This window comes from Gallus gallus, chromosome 5, assembly GCF_016699485.2.
Source record: "Gallus gallus isolate bGalGal1 chromosome 5, bGalGal1.mat.broiler.GRCg7b, whole genome shotgun sequence".
Lineage (NCBI taxonomy): Eukaryota > Metazoa > Chordata > Aves > Galliformes > Phasianidae > Gallus > Gallus gallus.
This window is the reverse complement of record NC_052536.1, coordinates 44517671-44538087: the sequence shown is the minus strand read 5'-3', so window position 1 is coordinate 44538087 and position 20417 is coordinate 44517671. Positions and strand designations below refer to the sequence as shown.

The 20417-nt window shown below is 42.4% G+C and overlaps 1 protein-coding gene across 6 annotated transcripts in view; it reads left to right on the top strand.

Moving 5' to 3' along the window:
• ITPK1 (inositol-tetrakisphosphate 1-kinase) overlaps positions 1-20417 on the top strand; it is a 134005-nt gene that overhangs the window by 12140 nt on the left and 101448 nt on the right. For 2 of the 6 annotated variants that reach the window (NM_001012588.2, XM_040701042.2), the window contains exon 3: positions 19972-19996. The exons of 1 other annotated variant lie outside the window; for it this stretch is intronic. In NM_001012588.2, the coding sequence (NP_001012606.1) occupies positions 19972-19996 (25 nt within the window). Of the gene's footprint in view, positions 1-5057; positions 7118-14208; positions 15042-19731; positions 19803-19971; positions 19997-20417 lie in introns of those variants that run through there. 3 more of the 6 variants (XM_046941793.1, XM_046941792.1, XM_040701043.2) reach the window with 3 other exon arrangements.

Genomic DNA, 20417 nt, shown 5'->3' with positions numbered 1-20417 from the left:
ATTGTCGCAACAATGATAATAGAGCTGTAGGACTATTGCAAGATAATTGCAAGAGGTGACTGAAGAAAACCAGTGTTTTGGGGTGTTTCTTTTGTGTCTCTGGCTATTAAAGCATGGAAGCTCTGGCCACATTGAAGGCAAGAGCCTGGATAGGTTGGACATGAGCCTGACAGTCTTTGGCTGTTTGTATGTTAATAGAGAGTTTCTGTGATTGTCCCTTGCTCCTTGAGTTTCTCTTATTTTCCTTTAGAGAAAAAAAGTCTGTAGAACCAGACAGCAAAGCTGTCTTCTAAAATAAAGAAAGAAAAATTGTTTCTAAAACCACTGAACATGGGTAGAGCATTTGCTATACTTGACGTGTATTTTTAAAACGTTTTTCCTTTCTTTGTCTATCAGCTTTTGTACCAGTGGTCTGTGGAAAAGTGTACTTCCTCTCTGCCCCCTACTCCAAGTTACAGGAACTGCCATCAGCAGGCTTAATTAAAATGCTTGTTTAGGCTGATATGCCCAAAAGCTCCTATTCCAGTTCTCCTGATCCCAGTGAGAGCTGAAAGTGTTTGCAGACCTTGGCCTAATCCAGCATCCTCTGAAGCTGTTGGAAATCTCAGTAGTTGAATTCCCTGGGGACCGGATATACCTGCTGTTCCATTTCTTTTCTTTTAAATGGAAAAGTGGGGAGCTGGGGACTGAAACCGAAATTCTTTGCAGTGCCACAAGTTCAGTGTGAAACCTGCAATCAACAGCATGTGGACCTCTGCTGGTTTGTTCTTCCTTTGTTGCAGAATACTGTAAGCAGGTGCTTAAGGGGTGTAATGACTTGATAACAGTGATTAATGGCCAATAATCAAAATTGGGTAGGTAGCAATTAAAACATACTACTGTAGTGCTATTTGAAGTGTTTTGAATGCCTCCTTGACTCAGAAGTATCTGGTAGAGTAATTTGAAATGTTTTTGTAGGGCCTTTTCTTGCAGTGACTGATAAATGGGTGTGAAAGCTCCCTGTAAGAATAGATTTTTAGCATGCTTGTTGCTGATGGTATAGTGAAAGCTTAACACAAAACGTTTATTTGTGGGAAATGCATGAAGTCCTTGTAAAATCTTCCATCTCATCTCCCTCTAAATCAAAGTAGATTCCCAATTTCTGGAAGCTAATTCAAACAAGATGGAGCAGAGTAGCAGCACTGCTAATATTACAGTGAAGGAAGGTTTGGGCTGGAGAATATTTTTGGTAAATATTATTTACTCTTTAAAGCAGTAATGTTTGTGTTGGAGTGTTTTCAGCAGCCAGTTTGGCTTCAAGGAAATAATTGTTGGAGCTGTCTCAGGGCTGAGAAACAGGGATGAGAATTCATCTTTGGTCCTTTTGGACCTCCTTTTGAAGAAACAAAAACTATGAAAGGGTTAACCCATCCACCCCCATCTTCTGTATGTCTTCAAATGCAAAAATTCTTTCCCTGGCTTTTTTCCTTCCTCCCAACAACTTCAGGAAATTAAATTGTTTATTCAAACTGTCTCATGTCTGTGTTGGATGGCTACCTTAGCTCAGGAACTCGGAGACATTCCTGTGAGGCAAATCCCCAAAACCTGAGAGGTGGCTCTTTTCCTGCTGTGCTGTAAATATATGGTTTGACTGCCCCAGGGCTTTGAAACATGCCACCCAGACAGCTTTGAAATATGAATGAAGTCTGACTTTACATAGATGAGCTGCAAGCAATTGAAATAGGCTTAAATATTTGCTACTGTCTTCCATCCATTCATTTGTACCTAGAATTGGAATGTGAGGGGTATTAAGGAAGTTTCCGAATCACAGAATTCACTCAAATCCAGGAGAGACGAAAGTCTCTTCAACTGAGCATTGGTCTTGCAGTCACCATGGGGTTTATCTCTGAACTACATTGAATTGTACCTCAGACTAGTAAGTGAATTTCCCAGTATTTACTTTTTCTACCAGTCAAATGAGGTTATAGTCAAAACCTATCACAGTGTTGATGCGTGGATGAACTGGTAGCAATTTGCTCTAGGATCGTTGGGTCTCAAAGGAGATTTAAAGTATTTGTTGCTTTGTCTTGATATTCACTAGTAGCTTTTCATTCATCTCTATCTGTTCCAAAGCACCTTTTAAAATAAAAAAGTCTGAGGCATTAACATTTGACTACTCGTCGTTGATGATTTCTATAGAAGCATCCTTGAGCACGGTTATTAGGGATTCCATCATGCTTTGAAAATTTTAGCTCTTAACTGTTCTTATGTCTCAAACCTTTTTAATTAGTAAACGCTTGATGTTCACCGTGTACATGTAAAGTGATCACCCAGCTTTTGCCAAGTCAAGATTTAGTCATCTTGCACTGACTTTCCTAACCCAGTCACTTTAGTATATGGTGAAAATGAAGCACCATATTCTTTGAAGGCAGAGAGAAGGAGCCGTGAAGCCACATATCAATCCTTTTCCCCAGACAGTAGTAGTGCTGAGGGCTGTTTTCATGCTGTGCTTGTTCTGCTTGGAGAAAAGAAAGTTCTGGAGGAGGCCTCATTACAGCCTTCCAGTACTTGAGGGGAGCGTATATGGAGGATAGAAAATGTGCTTTCACTATCAAACCATGGAGGAATAGTTTTAAACTAAAAGAGAGAAGATTTAAGATTAGATGCTGGGGGGGAAATTTTTTCACTCAGAGGGCAGTGAGGCGTTGGCACTGCTGCCCGGAGAAGCGGTGGATATCCCATTGCTGGAGGCTCTCAAGGCTGGGTTGGATGGGGCCCTGGGCAGCCTGATTTCATGGGGGGCAGCCAACCCACAGCAGGGGGTGGGGACTGGGTGGACTTTGATGTCCTTTCCAACCCAAGCCATTTTCCCTTGAGGGGATAGTTGAGTTCCTAGAAGGTCTCCATAACCCTGTGAATGCAACGTGTGGCTGCTGTTTTCCAAGCATTCACAGGACCTCATGAAACACAGGAAAAAATGAAACCTCTGAAAGCTATGAGTGATTGTGAGCCCAATACTAAATCTGCTCAAGCCAACAGGAGTTAATTTTCATGACAAAAAGCATGGGAAGTTGGAAAAAAGCCCTCTCAAAGTATGAGTCTTTAATAGCACCTTATCTTAAAAAGGTGTTTTATAACTTATTCATCTTGCTGTGAACTAAAAAAAATTGCTTCTCAGAAGTGATTCATTTTCTTTCACATCTTCGGGGTTGTTTTCTGTGGCTAATTCTTCAGGAAGCTTTTTCTTCTTTGTGTTTATTATACACAGTTTTACTTGAAATAAACATCTGAAAGACTGGAATGATTATCTGGCTGAAGCTTGTATTGGGTGCAGGTAGCAACCTGGTTTTGTGCTTATTTAAACATGAAAAGATGAGATGCTTGGCAGCCTTTTTTTTCTAGAGGAACTACTGTTCAGCACCGTACCGAGAAACTATTTTTTCCCCTCTAAATGAAGCTCAGAATCTCCTAGGAGATTTTAAGACTGCATATTTATTGTTTCAGAAATAGAATAATTTGCTACATCTTCAAAAGCGATGCCTGAGCAGGAAGATGGTGTCTCTGGGAAGGGACTGGCAGGCAGCACCAGGAGTAGCTGAGGCTGAGCAGGAGCAGGCAGCTGGGAGGGACCTGCGAGAGTCCCAGCTGGATGTTCCCAGGGGGAAGCGATGGAGGCTGTGCGTTTGCTTTAGGTGTAGCTTAGTATCTTAAGGTGAGCTCAGCTTCACGTGTGTTGTCTCATCTACAGGACTGAAACCAGTTTCCACAGGGACAGACGTCTGCTTTAGAATAGGGCTCTGTAGCTTCTGTTGTTTGGTGGTGTCAGTTCTTGGAAAACCTGTTAAGATAGTTAGTCAAAAATACCTTAGAAAACCTATCTGTGGTATCATTACTGGGAAGTACCTGTCATCTGTGGCATGTTTATGTAAGGTGGTGTGTGGCAAGTGGAAGAGTGGATAGATATAATACCACTGCTACTAAGATCCTAATGTGTGTGTGTGGGAGGAGCAGTTTCCTAGCAGGCTCTTTTCCAGGCAACTCTAGTTAATCTCTCTGTACAGGTATTACATGATTTGCAGTTATTTTGCTTTCATTGTCATGGGATCAACAACAAAGATTGCCCTTAACCCAAAGTAAAGCAGCACTGCACTGGCATGGCTGTTCCAGTAAGGAACTGCAGTGAGAGATGGCAAAAATCAGAGGATTTAGCATTTAGTTCTGCCTCATGCAAACTGTTTGCTTCCCATGGAATCAAAGCCTTCAGTGTTAATCCTAAAGCTGCAGTCCTGTGCCATACATCTCGGGATAGCACCTTAAGGAAGAGCTTACACAGCAACTCTGTAAAACTCAAAACCAGAGTGGGGAACAGTAGCACTGTGTGAAGTGTCTGTAAAACATCATCCAAAGCTTCTGTTGCCCATGCTCTCCTAGCACGTTCACCATCAGTGCAGGGGTCTGGTGCTTGGCAGTGTGTGTCCCATACCTGCTGCTAGTGAAGAGCCAGGGCAGTGGTATTTGGCTTGGTGCTGTTAAGGCACAGCATATATTGCTGCAGGGGAGTAAAGACACCAGATAATGCTTTGGGGAAATCCTAGTGCCCAGGCAATGGAGGGGAAAAAGAAGAGGAAGAAGTGAGAAGGAATTTGATCTCTAATATTGTGTTCTCTGTGTAGTTCTGTCTCTCATGCAAAGGTGGAGCTTAATGGCAAGTCGAGCACACAGGTTGTCTTCAGAAGCACCTGTGTGTAGTTTGCTGGGGGAGGGTGCAAGGCTGCGTGAGTTACAGCCTTAGTTACAGTGAAATACTTTGCAGGCAAATGCTTGGAAAAAGAGAAGAAATCTTTCTGGTTTTAGTGATATCAAAGCCGTGGCATTTTTTTGTTGTTTGTTTGTTTGTTTTAAGTAAGCTTTTATTCAGTCCTTCTCAGTCATAGCCTTAAATGGCCAAAAATACAGCTCTAGCCTTCTCTTTCATTTCCCAATTGTTTGTGTAGAGACCTTTTCTTTTTCTTGGGAGAGAGAGAGAAGTAATTACTTACCGGAAAAAGTCTTGAAAAGTTCTGGTCATGATCTTCTTTCCTAGCATTTTTTGAAGGAGAGCATCACAGTGAAAAAACAGTGGGAGAAAATCACAAAGAAATAGTCTGTTATCTTTCCAGCATTGGCTCTGACTGAACATTCCCAAGTAAGAAAGAAAGTGATGTAAATGAAGCTGAACTGCACTTCTACAAGCAGGGTCTGTGGTTTAAAAGCGCTTAGGGGCACGGAGCTGCTGTTGTAAACACCTTGGAATTGGTAATGGGTATGACTGGTGTTATGCCTGACCTAAAAGACAGGCTGTGCTTACAAAGCTGTCTTCAGACTTTCAGCACTTGAACAAAGTTTTTGTTGGTTCCAGAAGTTTGCACTTGGGTGGTGTAAGAGAGGGTTCTGCTGCAGAGGCAAGGCCAGCCGTGCTGCTGTCAGGCTGCTGGTGAGCTGTGCCCTGGGGCTGTGGGTCTGGGGTCTGCAGCCCTGCAGATCTGAGAGCTGCCTGGGGATCCATGGGGCTGGGGTTTGGGCATGTGCAGGCCAGTGGAGAAGACGTCCTTTGCACAGCATGCATGGCAATATCAGCTGGGATTCAGGGGAGGAAAAATGTAGGTGACCAAATTATTCTTGGAAAAGCAAAAGTTACTATGCTGGCAAAGGTTTGGGTTCTTCAGAAACTAATTAGAGAAAATAATTAGTTGTGTAGTCCAAATGATGACGCTCATTTATGTTCTCTTTCAGATAGTGCAACTTTCTCAAGATTTTTAGTTATCTTTTTTTTTTTTTTTTTAACTGTCATGACTTCTTTTTTTGAGGACTGGGAAGGTTTTGAAGAGGGACATTTCTGTTGAAAGAGAATAGTTTCTGCTTTTTAGGGTACACCTTGCAGCTTTCTGTGGCATCTTGGCATTGTGCTGGCCGAGTGCAAAGCTCTGCAGGTCCAAGGGGCGGAGAGCATCAGCCCCACACCCATGTGCTGTCAGCAGGTGAACTGAGTACATAAAGTCTGTACGTGATGCTGGGTGTGGAGCCACTTTGTCCTTGTGAAACGTAGCTGGCTGGAGGACTGACATACAAGGAGCCATGATAGTGTGCTGGCTGGGAAAAAGGCTTCCTGGAGCAAAGCATCTTACTGCTACAGGTAGATGTGCTGCTGGGGTATAAGAGCAGACACCTGAGCAGGGATTTTCTTTTGCCTTCACAAACAAGAATTCTTGAAAACACTCTGACCAAATGATGTTTTTATTTGCTGAGAGATTGAGAGGTACATGTGTGCATTTTTCTCTGTAGAGGAGTCCTAATCTTATTATGTGGCTCAGTTGTTCTCCTTAGCTGTTACTTGGTATATCTGAAGTGAGAGCAAATGGGATGAATGAAAATCACTTTGCTCAGTGGGTACAGTTCTTCAAGGACCTACCAAGGACGTTTTCAATATTGCCTGAAGATACTGTGTAATGTGAACTTTATTTTTCTATGTAATGGTTCTTGAAGTCCTTGTACACATCTCAGAATTACAGCAATTTGAAACCTTTCCACCAGGTCCTTTCTTTTGTGCTGACTGTATGTCCAGTTAACCTGTGAAGTACTTCTGGCAATCTCTGAGCTGGATCCTGTGTCAAACATCCAAACCCTAACAGGAGAAGCTGGGCAGTTAGCTATGTGTACATGATGATGACATGTAGAAACCAACCAGCAGGAGGAGGGGAATCACTGCTTTCTCCTTGCCTTGTGTTGCACTGTCACCTCTTGTCTTGAAATCCCACTGTGTGGTATAGCATCATCTCTGGAGTTCCTTATCTTTCGTGTCTACAAGCAAAAGAAGTGAGCAACAGAAAATGAATACGCTTGTCCAAAGAAAATTTGTTCTGTGATCCTATTTAATCAAACATGTAATCAACATTTAATCAAACATTTCATCAGCAACTTGCATTTTTCCTTTTAATTAGTTGCTGCCATTTGTTGGGATTGAAGAGTGAGTTTCAGGGAGGAGCTGGACAGAAATAACCCAGAGGAAAACAACTGACTGTTCTGCGCCTTTGTGTCTGCCCATGCAGCTCCTGCTCATCAGCTGTTGGTGTCCGCCTCCTTAGCAATGAGAAGGACAATGGTAATTTGGTGGATGAGAATAGAAATATATATATATATATATAATTTTATTTATTTATTTATTTTTGAAAGAGATTTAGATTCTTAAACTCATTGGCATGTTGTAATGGCACCAGCATTGCAATGGCAGGTATCAGCCCAGATAATTCCATAAAGGGAAACAAATGCGAAAGATGCCACTGAACTGCTGTCCTCAGGCTGTTCTGAAAGAGAGAATGAGAGTGTGAGTAACAGAGCTCCTGCCGGGTTTTGCTTGTTGAGGCAGCTTCTGGAAAGGCCCAAGACATTGCCTTATTCCCAGCTGTGCAGGGCTCCCGGCAGGACCAAGTCTGGGCTGCAGTGAAGTCCAGCTGGAACAGGTAATAGCTTTCTGGGGGTTCTGCAGCAGTTCCTGTGTGCCCTGGCCAAACATGGGAAAGTTGTAGTCTTGGAGCACTTCATCTGGTGGAAACAATGGATTTGACAGCTGCTGTCTAGTTACAAAAACAAACAAGGGCAGAATTGATTAGAGTGCTGTATGTATGTGTTGTGTGGGAGAGATCAACAGCAAGAAGTTCCATGGAAAGAGAGAGGTGTGGAGATGCATGGTACGAGCAATGTGTCTGAGCCCAAGGAAGGGTGCTGAAGGTGACCTGCTGGGCACAGTGGTGCTGGTAGAAGGGCTGAAGCTGGCTGGGAGGAATGGCTTGGTTCAGCAAGAAGAATGCTCTAAATTTCTTGTAAGCAAGCAGGGTGCTGATGAAGAACTTCCTTACTCTATACTGCATTTTTGCATTATGGGTGGATATGCATTTTGTCTAACAGCTTGGATCACAAACAGGTAGTAGCTGTTCTTTGTGACTGAAGCAAATGAGAAGATGGATGTTCTGGCAGAACTATGCATATGCTGCTGCTCAAAGCAAGAAGCCTATGGACTGGAAGAAATAGGGAGAACTTTAATCTTACTACAGCAACAAAGTTCAGTGTAATGTGAAGCAGACAAAATGTCTGGCAAAATGCATATGCAGTGTACACACAGATGTGCATTTCTGAAGTGGTCTAGACACCGCGATGGAATTTTCTCCAGCTAGGGTGGAGATTTCTCGGAGATCCTGTTCTGTCTTTTTCAGGTGCAGAAACTATCTTGAGTGATGGAGACTTTGTCTTACTGTCTCTTCTCTGCTCCAGCCTCAAATTTACTCTTTCTGACTCCAGCTGTTCTCTACAGAAGGATCCTATATCCCTCACTGCACAGAGCTTTTGGTAAATTTCTATGAATCCTCCTGATTAGACTGCCTTGATACTAAAAAGCTGAGGGCAGTGTGTTGTTCCCTATGTTGGATCTCTTACTTCTGTCTAGCAGGACTACCAGAAAACTATTCTTCCCTCCTAAGGGAAAAAGCTATTTATTCCCACAGCAGCCATTAGTAGTATTCTATATGCAATATAATTAAAATAATTCCTTAACTATCTCTCAGTTTAGATCCTTTTTCCTGACGAGAAGAATCATGCTCAATTACTGCATGTTGCTCCCATTTCCATTTCCAGAATCGTGTAATTTGCGTAGAGCACCAGGATAATTTTCTGCAGCGCTGTCAGATGCTCCGTCCTCTTTCTTCTCGGGGAATTTGGCTGCATGTCAATAAACAGAATGCTTTGAAACAGTGTGGTCATCACTTGTTGGAAGCCAAACTTTTGTTTTACTGCAAGCCTTCCTAATGAAGCTTCCAAATAAAGTCAAATCATTTCTTTGATCTATATTGATGTAAACTTAAGCAGAGGAGTAAGTTTTAGGGGAAGGAAATTCCATTTATTGGTACTGGCATCTGAATATGTTGAAGAGGAGAAAAGCAATCCGGTTCACTTTTAATTTGTACCATGCACTTTCTGCTGAACACCTTTTTCTTCTCACAGAGGGAACTAGAAAGCAGGATTGCACTTTCCGCATTCCAGCTGGATTTCTGTCTGCTGATGACATGGTTCCTACAGTGTTCAGAGAATACAGGATGGGGGATGATGCACAACAAAGAAGGGTGAACTCCAGTTTCATATGATACTGAACTGGTGCGACTGCTTTTGAGCCAGATATTAATTTGAGGCTTCAACAATTCTCTTTAAAATAGTAGCTGCTTTCAGAAATAGTCCAAGAAGGCTCAAGCATGAAATGCATGTCAAAGGCAGCAAGCAAACCAGGAACTGAATGGATGAGTTATGTGAGTCTAAACAGGTGCTGAGCTAAGAGTGGAGAGATTTCTAGGAACATTTTTTGCATTCATTATTTTCTGTAAGCCCTCTCCCTTGATATCCTGACATTCATCAGGCTGGAAGCCAGTTTGGTAGCAGTGACAGTAACTTCTGGGCATAGAGTCCTGTTGTCAGCTGTGGCTGAGTCAGTGCCTTTCTCTGGTTCCATACATGAAGAAGAACATTTGTTTGTTATGTACACAAACAGAGGTCACTTAGTAAACGTAGGAGATGGGAAATCACAAGTATTCTCAGAGCTACTTGAGGCTTGAGGAAGATGTGATGTCTGAGTTGCAGTGTGCTGAAACACTGGGGCCATCCTTTGTGCAAAAGCAAAAAGTTGCAGTCAGGTGTCTGTGGTGAGCAGACATGCCAACTGTCTTGTTTGTATAATGAAGTTTTGCACACAGGAAAAAGCCCCAGGCACCTATATATCTTACTTGAAGCCTCACTGGAAATGAATAAACATATTTTTGCATGGCAGGTTGCTGAGTTTAAATAAATGTCTAATTTCTGCCAAAAATACCTAGTCCCTTTCAGAGATCCAAGTGAAAAAAAAGCTTGCATTGCACATTTCTCATGTATGTCTCAGTGCACGTCTGGTCTCTGTAAAACTCCAAAAGGTTTATCCGGGGCTGTTTGCCAACATCTTGGGAAGCTGCAGTGGAAGTTCAGCGTTGGGTTTCAGGGTTAATGGAATAAAAGCCGTTTCAGTATGAAAGCTTGCCTGGCAGAGACATGCTCATTGCTCAGTGCCCCGTGTTTGTAGCAGGGTGGGGATGCATTTGTTCTCCCACATGGTGTGCAGGGCCAGCAGGGCCTGGTCTCGCTGTCCGTGCTGGGCTGACACTGTGTGGAGAGCATGGGAAGCTGCTTGGAATGCAAGCTCCAGGCCTAAGCTTCTGGAAGGCTAACAGGCTGCTTTTGTTCGGGTAGGAGTTAGGAATCCAGATAAGACTTGTGGAAGCAAGCAGGCAGAAGTAGTATGTTGGAGAGAGGTGGGGAGTGGAACAGAAAGGGCTGTGTGGAAGCAGCCCCTTCTGGCTGATGTACCAGTCTGCTCTAAGTACCTTTTTTACCTTGTTTTTTGAGAAACTCAGCCGTTCTGTGCCTTGATTAGTGTGTGAGAATTTAGCAGACATTCTTGTACAGGGCTTTTTTAGTTTGGTTTGCCATGTATTACATATTTTGCAGGCAGGCATTGAAAGAAGAAGGAGATCTCCACACCTCACACCTGGATACTCTTAATTCAAAGGATTATGGCAAAATTTCATCTTCAAGTGCTGCATTACTAAGTGCCTCCAATTGATGTTAATAGGCTGAGCATCAACTCTGTGGGAGAGCCATAAGCTCTCTGCAGACGTTTCAGAGGCTTGAGTGAGACACTGCGGTCATGAATGGGCTTTGCTGTCAGGGCTGATTGGTGTAACAGTAGTAGCTCTGTGAGTTGATGGAGTTGGATGCTTTTCAGATGCGCTGCCCAGGGGGATTCTGGTCTAGGTAAGACAAACTGTGGATAATGGTTCTAGTAAATGAGTGTTCCTAATGCAGTTTGTTTTCCTGTATGGGTTTGCCAGGTAGCTGTGTGCAGGCTCCGTTGATAAGATTGTTAAAGATGACTGCAGCAGATGCCTGGAACTGAGGGAAGCCCTGAGAGGGTCAGACTCTCAGAGGACAATTACCAGATGCTTTCAGAAAGTCTGCTTGCTGCAGGGGAAAGACAGATGGGGCAGTCAGAATTGTTATGTGGGAGCCAGTTCACCTTTTGTCTTTCTTTCTCTTCTGTTCTCTTTCTCCTTCCAAAAAAAGTAGACAACTGCTGTCTGTGGCTATGCTCATTTCAGTTTAGCTGATCAGATATGTTGCCTTTCATCAGTTTGGTTTCTCTACCCAAATAGAACAGGCAGGCAATTGGAAGATTTGTAAGTAGGGCATGACATCAATATATTTAATCTAAGGCTTTCTCTAGGTAGATTTAGTGAGATAGGTAGTTGAGTGTATAGATAGATGCAGAGATATTTGCACTAAGGACTGTCTTATGTGTATGAGTCCAAATTTTTATCTTGTCTCTTTAGCCTTTCTTGGTAGCTGATAACAGTATGATATTTCTATTAATGGTGAACCAGTGTTCGTGGTTTGGGTAGCTTATCTGCAACTATAGGGAATAATTGTGTTTGATGCCTAAATCTGATTGATGGTGTTTAAGTCGACAACTGTTAATGAAACGACTTTGTGGGTGTCTTCATGTATGTTATGGCTGTGTATTGTCCAAATGCAAGGAAGAATGCATGCTGTCTCTATTTAAACCTTATCTTGCCTTATAAAAGCCTCAGAAGCCTTGAGTATATTTGTTAACCAAAACATGGAAGACAACTGTTTTAATAAAGAGATGTTGACAGCTGTTAGAGTTCTCAGAGAAAGCTGTTCATAAAATATGTATGCAGGTTTTACCAGCCTTGGTGTACATGAGTTAAAAATTAAAAACTATATTGAAAAGAAAGTAATTTTAGGTTGCCTCACACTGAACAGCGAGGCAGAAGCCTTAAGGAAGGCCCGGAGTCAAAAAAATGCTTGTTTGCATCTGCCTTAAATCTTTTATTTTTGAGCTGCTCTCTGCCTGCATGGAAATCTGTAAAAGCATCGTGATTTTGTTAGCCTCCTAGAGAAGGGGCTTTTCTACAGATGCTTGAGGAAGTTGTTTTCCCATTCATTTTGACAACCTTACTTACACTGGAGCAAAACTATGTATTCTTCTCTCCCCTTCTCATTTTCCATTTCCAGTCGAAATGGACCTACAGTCCAGTCTAGTTTTTGCAGTAGTACAAGAAGAAATCTGTGAGATAGTTTTCAAGTGGTTAGTTCAGGAAACTTCAGCAGTGAGAGATGGGGTACAAACTGCATCCTTAGGTGAGCACTGCGGTCTGCTGTAGTAAGATTGCCTGTAGCACTTCAACTATAGAGTTTAAATAAAGGTAGGCAAGGCTCTGGTTTCTGGGTAGTTTTACAGGTAGGTAGGCTGGAGTACAGGTGCACGCCTTGATTCAACTTTATCTGCATTGCTCCAACTCTTGCTAACTCTTAATTCCTGTTGCAAAAGATGTGGTCATTGAAAGGAGGCAGGCAGGAGGCTTGATTATCTTGCCTGGTGCAGTTCAAAGATTTAGTGGTAAAGCTGTGTTGATAGCGCTCAGAAGCAGCGCAGGGGCCCACATAAGTACCGGTAGAGTCTGGAGGAGTTGTGCTTGAGCTGACTTTAGATTTGATGGTATCAGGCTGAGAGAACAGGCATTTGACTTAATGCTTTTTGCCAGTTTTGTTTGAAAGGCGCCTGAGCATAAGGTTAAAAAGACCCATGCAAATGTAGGAATTCTACCTATCACTGGGGGCAAAGCATACTGAAGGGCATCACCGTGCAGCTGGCACGCAGCATAAATGGAAAGCTGTGTCAGTCACTGTGGGATTTGTGAGTTGCCAGCTCTCCTGGCTGTGACAAGGAAGTTCCCAAAGTGGCAATGCTTTGTAAGGGGAAATCCTGAAGCCGAAACTGAACCTGGAAGCCTGCACTTTCAGGCTCTTTTGTAGCTGAGTGCACCGTTGTGTGTGTCTGTCCTACCGGGGAGCAAGAGAAGTCTGCTTGCTGTAGGCACGAGAGCTCCAGGGTGATTCCTGGGGGCAAATATCTGTAGCTAACTGCCAGCAGGGTTGCTGACTCTGTTTAAATTTAGTGCTCTTTGTCTCCCTTTACAGTTTGTGACTGACCATCCTACCTTGTTCACTTTCTTAAGTCGGCATTGTTCTGTCAACCCTTTTAAATCTCATTTTGCACAGTGGCTTAGCGGTACATTGTGCTTTTCCAGCACATCATGTGCACTTTTACTTGTAATGAAAAATGTGATGGAACAAGTTTCTCAGAGCGGCCAGCAAGGGAGCAGTTTAATGATATGCGTTGTTTGGGTTGTAGACCCATCGCTTTGAGTGCTGGCATGGCCTTGGTGAAGTTAATTATGGAAGGTGAACTCCTGTCATTTGGAAAACTGAAAAATCACCTGCTTACTGGATCCTCAGCTGCTGCAAATGAGAAATGGCAGGACCATTTACCATTAGCTTTCAGTCTAGGGCAGTTCTGGCAGTGTTAGCTAGACACAGCACTGATGACGTCTTCATCGAGTCAATGTGAGTCTTCCTTTTGGCTTTAGTATAGGTGCCTTTTTGTGGCAAGCCTTTCAGAATGGCTTTAGTTTCTTACATTGCAATTTAGTACTAGGAAAATTGAGGAGACACTAATGCCTGTCTTCCTGCTCCAGCATAATAGCTGTTAAGAAGTTTGAAATAGTTTTTCCTGCGTTTTGACAGTATCTGGAAATTGAGATGTAAACAAAATACCATTCAGCTAACTAATGCACCTTTTTGCCCTTTTTTCCCAAGTTACATGACCAGTCACAAGTTACGTGGAGAAAATACACATATCTGATTTCCAGGGCTCCAATGACAATGGAAAATGAAGTTTTTAGGACTCTTCTTTCTGCCTAATGACTTCCTGATACAGGAGAACAACAAACCAGTAATTTTTAACTACTGTTTTAGTATCAGAGGAGAGTAGCTGAGAATGATAGAAAATGTAAATTTTTAGAAGCTTGTGAATGAAATAACAGTCTTAAAGCATTTTACATTACAGTACCAAGGAGTTTTATCAATACATGTAGAAATCAAATATGCAACATCAAGTGTTTTTCAGAATATAAACCTTTTAGTGTGAGGTTATTGCTCATTTTGTTTATAAAATGTGAATAGGTCTGTATGTTTCTAGAAGCCTGTTAGAGCTTCTGCACTGAGTTTACAATATATATAGAAGATAAATACTGTATCTGTACTCAGTAGTGATATTGTCTTCTGCCTTGGGATTCTGTCTGCTCTTTTCAAGTCTCTTTCAGTCATCACTGGTGCCTTGTGACCTTAGAAAGACTATTGAAAGGGACGGGTCAAGTATTTGCCTTTTGCAGAGAGTCACATTAACACTGACTGGGTGACTGGGATCATGGAGAGACAAAGGGAGCCTGGCACAGGGAGGGCAGGTGCTTTTTGCAGCGCTTAAGGAGGCAGGCAGTTTATTGAAGCCAAAGGGTGGTGCTGGAACAACTTAGTGAGCAAATTTGAAGGACTGTGACCTTTGGGAAGTTATGTCTTGCAATGGAAGATACAGTGCCAAGGCAGCTTGTTTTGAAGATGATTTTTAATAAGTTTATAGAGAGAGCATGTGGTGTGGCTGCTTGCCATAGGTGGAAACTGGATCTGCTGAGGTCTGAAGGTCTCACTGATGTTGTGTGCCGATGGTTGAAAGCTAAACCCTGCATAATTGCTCATAATTGCCACCAGGTACTAAATATGCCTTTGAATGTCTGGTAGGATGAATAGTTCATTGTCTTAAATCATTTCTGTACAGCTGTTAATCGTTCCTTCTTCCCATGATTGCACCTCTTTTTTTTTTTTTTTTATTTCCCCTTATTGCTGTGGTTTTGTGCCTCTCCTGGGAAACCAGTGAGTATGGACTCACAGAACCCGAGATCACTACATTCCAAGAACATCATGCAGAGATCAGCACCACGGAAGTGTCTTAAATGTCTAGTTTAAAAAGAAAATAGAAGAGAACGGATCCTTTCAAGTTTGTATTACTGAAACGTAGACTTAATATTTAGTGACTTAAGGTAGTATATTCCCTATGGTTACTGTTCAGAGTGTCTGATTTCCTTCTTTTGTGGCTTCCTCCTCCTTGCATCTTCAACCACTGAAGTCTTGATGTTGGTTACTTCAGTTTGTCATTGGTCTGGCAGGATGACAGGTTAGTGGGCTTCTAGCTGGCTGTTTTCTGGAAGGTGCCGGTGAATGTCTGCCTGTGTTGCGGTGGGGATTGGAGGTGTGTGGAAGCATTGTCATGCCTCAGGTAAATGCCAGAGTGATGTTGCTGCCTGCCCTGCCAAAAAGCTCTCCTATTTTCTAATCCATTTCCTGGCCTCTTGTTCTGGTACAGCGCTCAAAGGAGCAGTTTTATAGCTGTGGATGGGGCGATATAATGCTTTGAAGATGTGGAGAGGATCAGATGGCTCTCCCAGCTGTCACGTGGGATGGCTGCATGAAAATTGCTTGCCATGTTGTAGTGTCTGATGTACGAGGTCTGTTCCCCATTCTATGTGATTGTATGTGATTATAAAAAGAAGGATGAAATGCAGATATGCGGCTATTCTCCATGATTTTTTTTTCCTGTTTAAAAAGGTCCTCAGTGGCAGTCAGAAGTCTCATTTCTTCAGCCTATCTGAAGAACACTTAAAACATACAACACCATCTGTGGCTACCTTTCTGTAAGGGTATACTTGATTGCCCTTTTCCTTTGGATCTATGATGCTTTACAGAGATACAGAAAACCAAGGATTCCACCCATCCCAAACATCAACTTCTGACCAATTTCAGTCGTAAATCTTTCAAAAATACCGATGGAAGAAGAGGAAAGCCTTTCTAAAAGGAATAGCTGAATTTATATTTGCAAAATTACCCATGATTTATTCCCTGCTTCATAGATTGGGTGCAAAGCGAAAACAAACCACAGAAACAAAATTCCTGTGTTTTTTACAAGTCTTGTAGCTTTTCAGGTGCTTTCAGCTAACTTCAGTGTCACCCATGACTGTAAGCCTGCTCCTCCCAGCAGCACGTACTCCTGCACTGGGGCTGCTGTCTGGTTGCTTCTCTCATGGGTAGTAATGAATGTCCATCAGTGAGGGAAGGCAATAAAAGCATGGATCCTCGAAACATTCCCTGACAGAAATGCAGGGTGCCCCGCTGATGGAAAAACTCGTACAAATTAGCTGAGCTCGCCTTTGTGCCTGGAAGAGAAAAACAGGATGTCTGTGAGGCTGCGGGTGGCCGGTGTTTGCTGATTTTTGCACTTTGCTTTGGTGTTTTTTTGTAGGGTGCCATCCTCAGTGCCTGATAATTTCAGGTGGAAAATCTTACTGGATGTTGTTTGTGCTCTGGTTCATTAATATTTATGCAAATCCCTTTGAAACCAAAAAAAATGCTTTCATGTTTTATGTTTTATGTCAAAGCAATATGTTATTATTTGCTACTTTTCTAAATGGGACCTTCTGGAGGTGAAACATCCTCATATCTGAAAAAATGAACTCCACTGTATGCATTAATAACTGCTCAGGCTATTAAAGCAGATATCATGATTGCTTTTTAGTTCTCAAATTGTAAATTGCTTGCCATTTTTCAATCTGTCACTCAGACCAGACAGCAAAAATACGCTACTTAATTTAACCCTGGCTCTAATGTATGACATTACAGTAATTCTTTTCAACTGTCATTCACTATGGTATTTTAGTCCGAGATGCTGGGGTGAATTAGCTCAAACTGTTTACTTTGGATGCTAAAGCACGCAAACAACCAAAACTGTTCCACATAGTTTGAGACTGTGGTAGAAGATCCGTTCTAAAACTCCAGTTTATGGGCTCATAGTAACTTGATATTGAACTCTTCCCTGAATCCATAGATAACTTCATAACTTCATAAGTCATGTAGCATGGTAACCAACTTTAATCACTGTTCCACATGGTTGTAGAGTTGTCCACGTCCTTCAGGTATAGAACTAAGTCATGGTGGGCTTCTGGGTTTTATTCAGAATAGCAGATAACTTTAATATGTTTGGTTTTTTTTCTTGAAATGTTGTAGTGTCTGATTAAATCAGTGCTGAGGGAAGGCTGTGCTAAAGCACCAGTCAGAAATCTGTGATGCCTGTGAATAGGTTTCCATAGCTTTAGACAGACTGGACCAGTTGAAGACATTGAAGCTTTGGTGTGAATTAGGTGTTTAGTTTTATCACTTTCAGCCGATTTTTTTCTTCTCTTTTTCTCCAGAGGATTTCTAGCATTTGCTATTTCTGTTTTTTTCTGGCTGATATAAGGTCCCAGACTGGATATTCTTTAGAATTACATTTGTTTTAAAAACAGTGACCTCTAGGATCATTGTTTCAGAGTGACCATTTTTCAAGCATTTGCTCAAGGAAAGTAGGCAGGCAGTCTTGCTTTGATGTGATTGTGTCACATCTTGGGAAGGAGGAGGGAAATACAACTAATGAAGATCATTCTCTTCCCCTGGGATTGTCTTGCATAGCTTGTTTTGGATCCCATATAGCCGCTTCCAGGAGGTGTCTGGACAAGCTGGGAGTAGAAGCCCTTCCTCAGGCAGGATGTGACTAGGTTTCAGGCCACATGCTTGCTCTGTCAGACTCCCAGATGGGCTAATTTGGCAACTACTCCACCTCACCTGCACTCCCCTCATGGACAGCCCCTTGCTGCAGAGCTATTTATGGCCTGTGGTCTGCTTCTTTCTGCCCATTGTTTTTTGGGGGGGATTCCTAGAGTTTTTCATGTTGGGGAACAGCTTGCTTTCTACACCTAAGCCCTTTCCTATGGGATGTGGAACAGCTGGTGTGGTGACATGGTGCTGTGTGCTTGGGTGTGGAGCTCCTATCTTGGCGCCTCATGGCCTCAACCTGCCCATCCTTGTGGCTTGGCAGCACTGCCAGGTGGTGATCTAACAGAGACTGCTTGCTGTCCTGGTTACTTGGGTATCTTTGGCTCTTTAAATAACTTAATTTCAGAAAAAAAACCTATTTTGGTAGAGGATTTATCCCAAATTACCTAATCCACAAAACACGCATGCTTCTATCGTTTCTTGTCTCCTGGGTTTAAGTGTAAGTAGTTCTAATATTTCAGATAACCAAAGGGGAAAGCCCACTACTGAGAAAGAGGAAGAGCCAGTGCTGCAAGGCAACCTTGCTAATCGCTTCCTCCTTCCCATAGCCACGAAGTGTGTGACAGCATCTTCAGCACCAGATGCTTCTCACTATTTGTGTGTTAGCGTAAACAAAAGCTGCAGGCTGGCTTCTACTTTCTGCTGATGCAGTACAGTTGGTTTCAGTAAATCCCAGTAAATTTGCAGAGTCCATTTTGGGGTCATTATAGAAAGCCTTTAGGCCAATTTCTTCTCAAGTAGCTTTGGCAACCAGCTTTCAAGCATTTTTCTTCTTTAAAGTAGGACAAAACTTATTCAATGTGCGTAGGCATGGCAAAAAATGCAGTCTGTTCCATCAGACGCCGTCCTTCAAGGAGCTCTGGAGTAGTCCTTGCTGAAGCCTGATGTATTTTTATGGCAGTTTCGAGTTGTTCTGTTTACTCCAGGACAGACACAGCAAAAATGTAGCTGGTTTGGTTATTTTAAGTCTTAACTTACAGTACTTGGAATGCCTCACAAGTGGGCTGCTGCACTCATTTACAAAAAAAGAAAAAAAGAAAAAGAAAAAGAAAGCACGCAACACTTCCTACCTAATATTTCTTGTTTATCTCGCTTAGCTGTGTGAAAGTCATTGTTTCAGCAATTTGGCTATTAACTCTTTCTCTGCAAGAGTCTTTTTCTTCCCAGAGCATAATTGGAATGCATCTGGCTAGCCTCAGGTGCCGATCTGCAGCAATGCTTCCCACACTCTAATGGCAACACATCAATCACCCACCATTTACAGGCCACTGTTATTTGCAAGAGGGCTTTGAAATTCTCTGTAAGAGGTGCTTGGTTTCATTTTCTTTTTAATTTCCTTGCTGAGCAACGATGAGCTCTGTTGTGACTGTGCAGTGCATGCATGCTGCTTTTCAGCCAGAGAAACTCCAGGCTTGTGAATTGGAAGAGGGGAAAAATTTATGTCATAGATGCTGATGGATTGCCTGTCCCTTTGGGCATCTTTGTAATGGCCTTCCGAAAGAAAGACGTACTGTATTGGGGAGAAAACTGGAGAAGCCATTGTGCATTCAGCAGTGTGCAACAGTTGCAACTGTGGACAGCAACATAAGCACTCATAGATAGGAGGGTGCCGGGGACAGTCAGGCAGGACTGCTCTGTGACCTCTCCAGCAAGGGTCTTTGATTTTCACATGTGAGGTTAGTGGGAATGAGAGAAAGAGATTCCAGTCATGTCCTTGCTGAGGCTTTTGATTCTTAAATTAAATTCCTTATGTCCTCAAAGTGAGAAGTTCATAATGTATTTAAATAGCCCGCATGTAGTGGGAAAGTGGCATGGAATAGGAATGACTGGGCTTTGTGCCAGATACTTAGTTCTGCTCTCCAGACTAAAGCAGAAATGGTTTGTTTTCCTTGATAACTTGTCAAATGCAGTGACTGAATATTGCTGGGCTGTGTGTACCTGAATCTCAATTCTCGTACTGGCAGAGTAGATTGGATTGAACTGGCTCTACCAGTTTCAGTTCTCAGCGTTTTGATGTACGACAAGAACTGAGATGTTCTCCCCCTCGCATCACCCACTTCACACCTCTGACTACTGGGCAGCTGCACTGGTCCAAGCAGGACAGCTGCTCAGTTCATGCCCCATATCCCTGCTGAGGCCATGGTTCAGAAGCTGCCAAGGTGCTTCATAGGCAGAATAGAACTGAACAAGTTCTTTCCTGAATTTGAATCAGTGAATGCAGATTTTTAGTGTTTGCATTCCAGTATGAAGAAACCTTTTACCATTAATGTTTGTTGTGCATTTTTCCCACATTCCAACAATAACCTTTTTGTTTTTTTTCTTTTTCAGGAAAAGAGGAGTGGAAGTAGTACAGGTGAGTAAAAACCATTCAGTTACTTCTCTTTCTTTTTTTTGTTCGCTTCTCTGCTATCAATACTGTTTTTGGGAAAAGAAATAGATCCCCTTTGTCAAGTATATATCAAGCCCAACTAGTACAGGTGTCTAAGTGAAAGTGGAGATGAAGTCGGCTTTTCTTGTCTCTATTAATAAGATCTGATAGTTGATTAGGTGATATTAGTCTGTGCTTTACTTAAGGACAGTCAGATTTAGCAGAAACAGGAGCTGACCTTTCAAACAGAGCTGTGGTAGTAGTGTTTTTGCAACCTAGGGAGCAGAGAAGTGATAGTGAAGTGCTTTGAAGTTTTAGCCTCTCTGCTATTAAGTATAAATGTTAGCTACGTTTGCTATATCTGAAGTCTAAGTGGTCACGTTTTACACAAGATGTTACTTAAAGG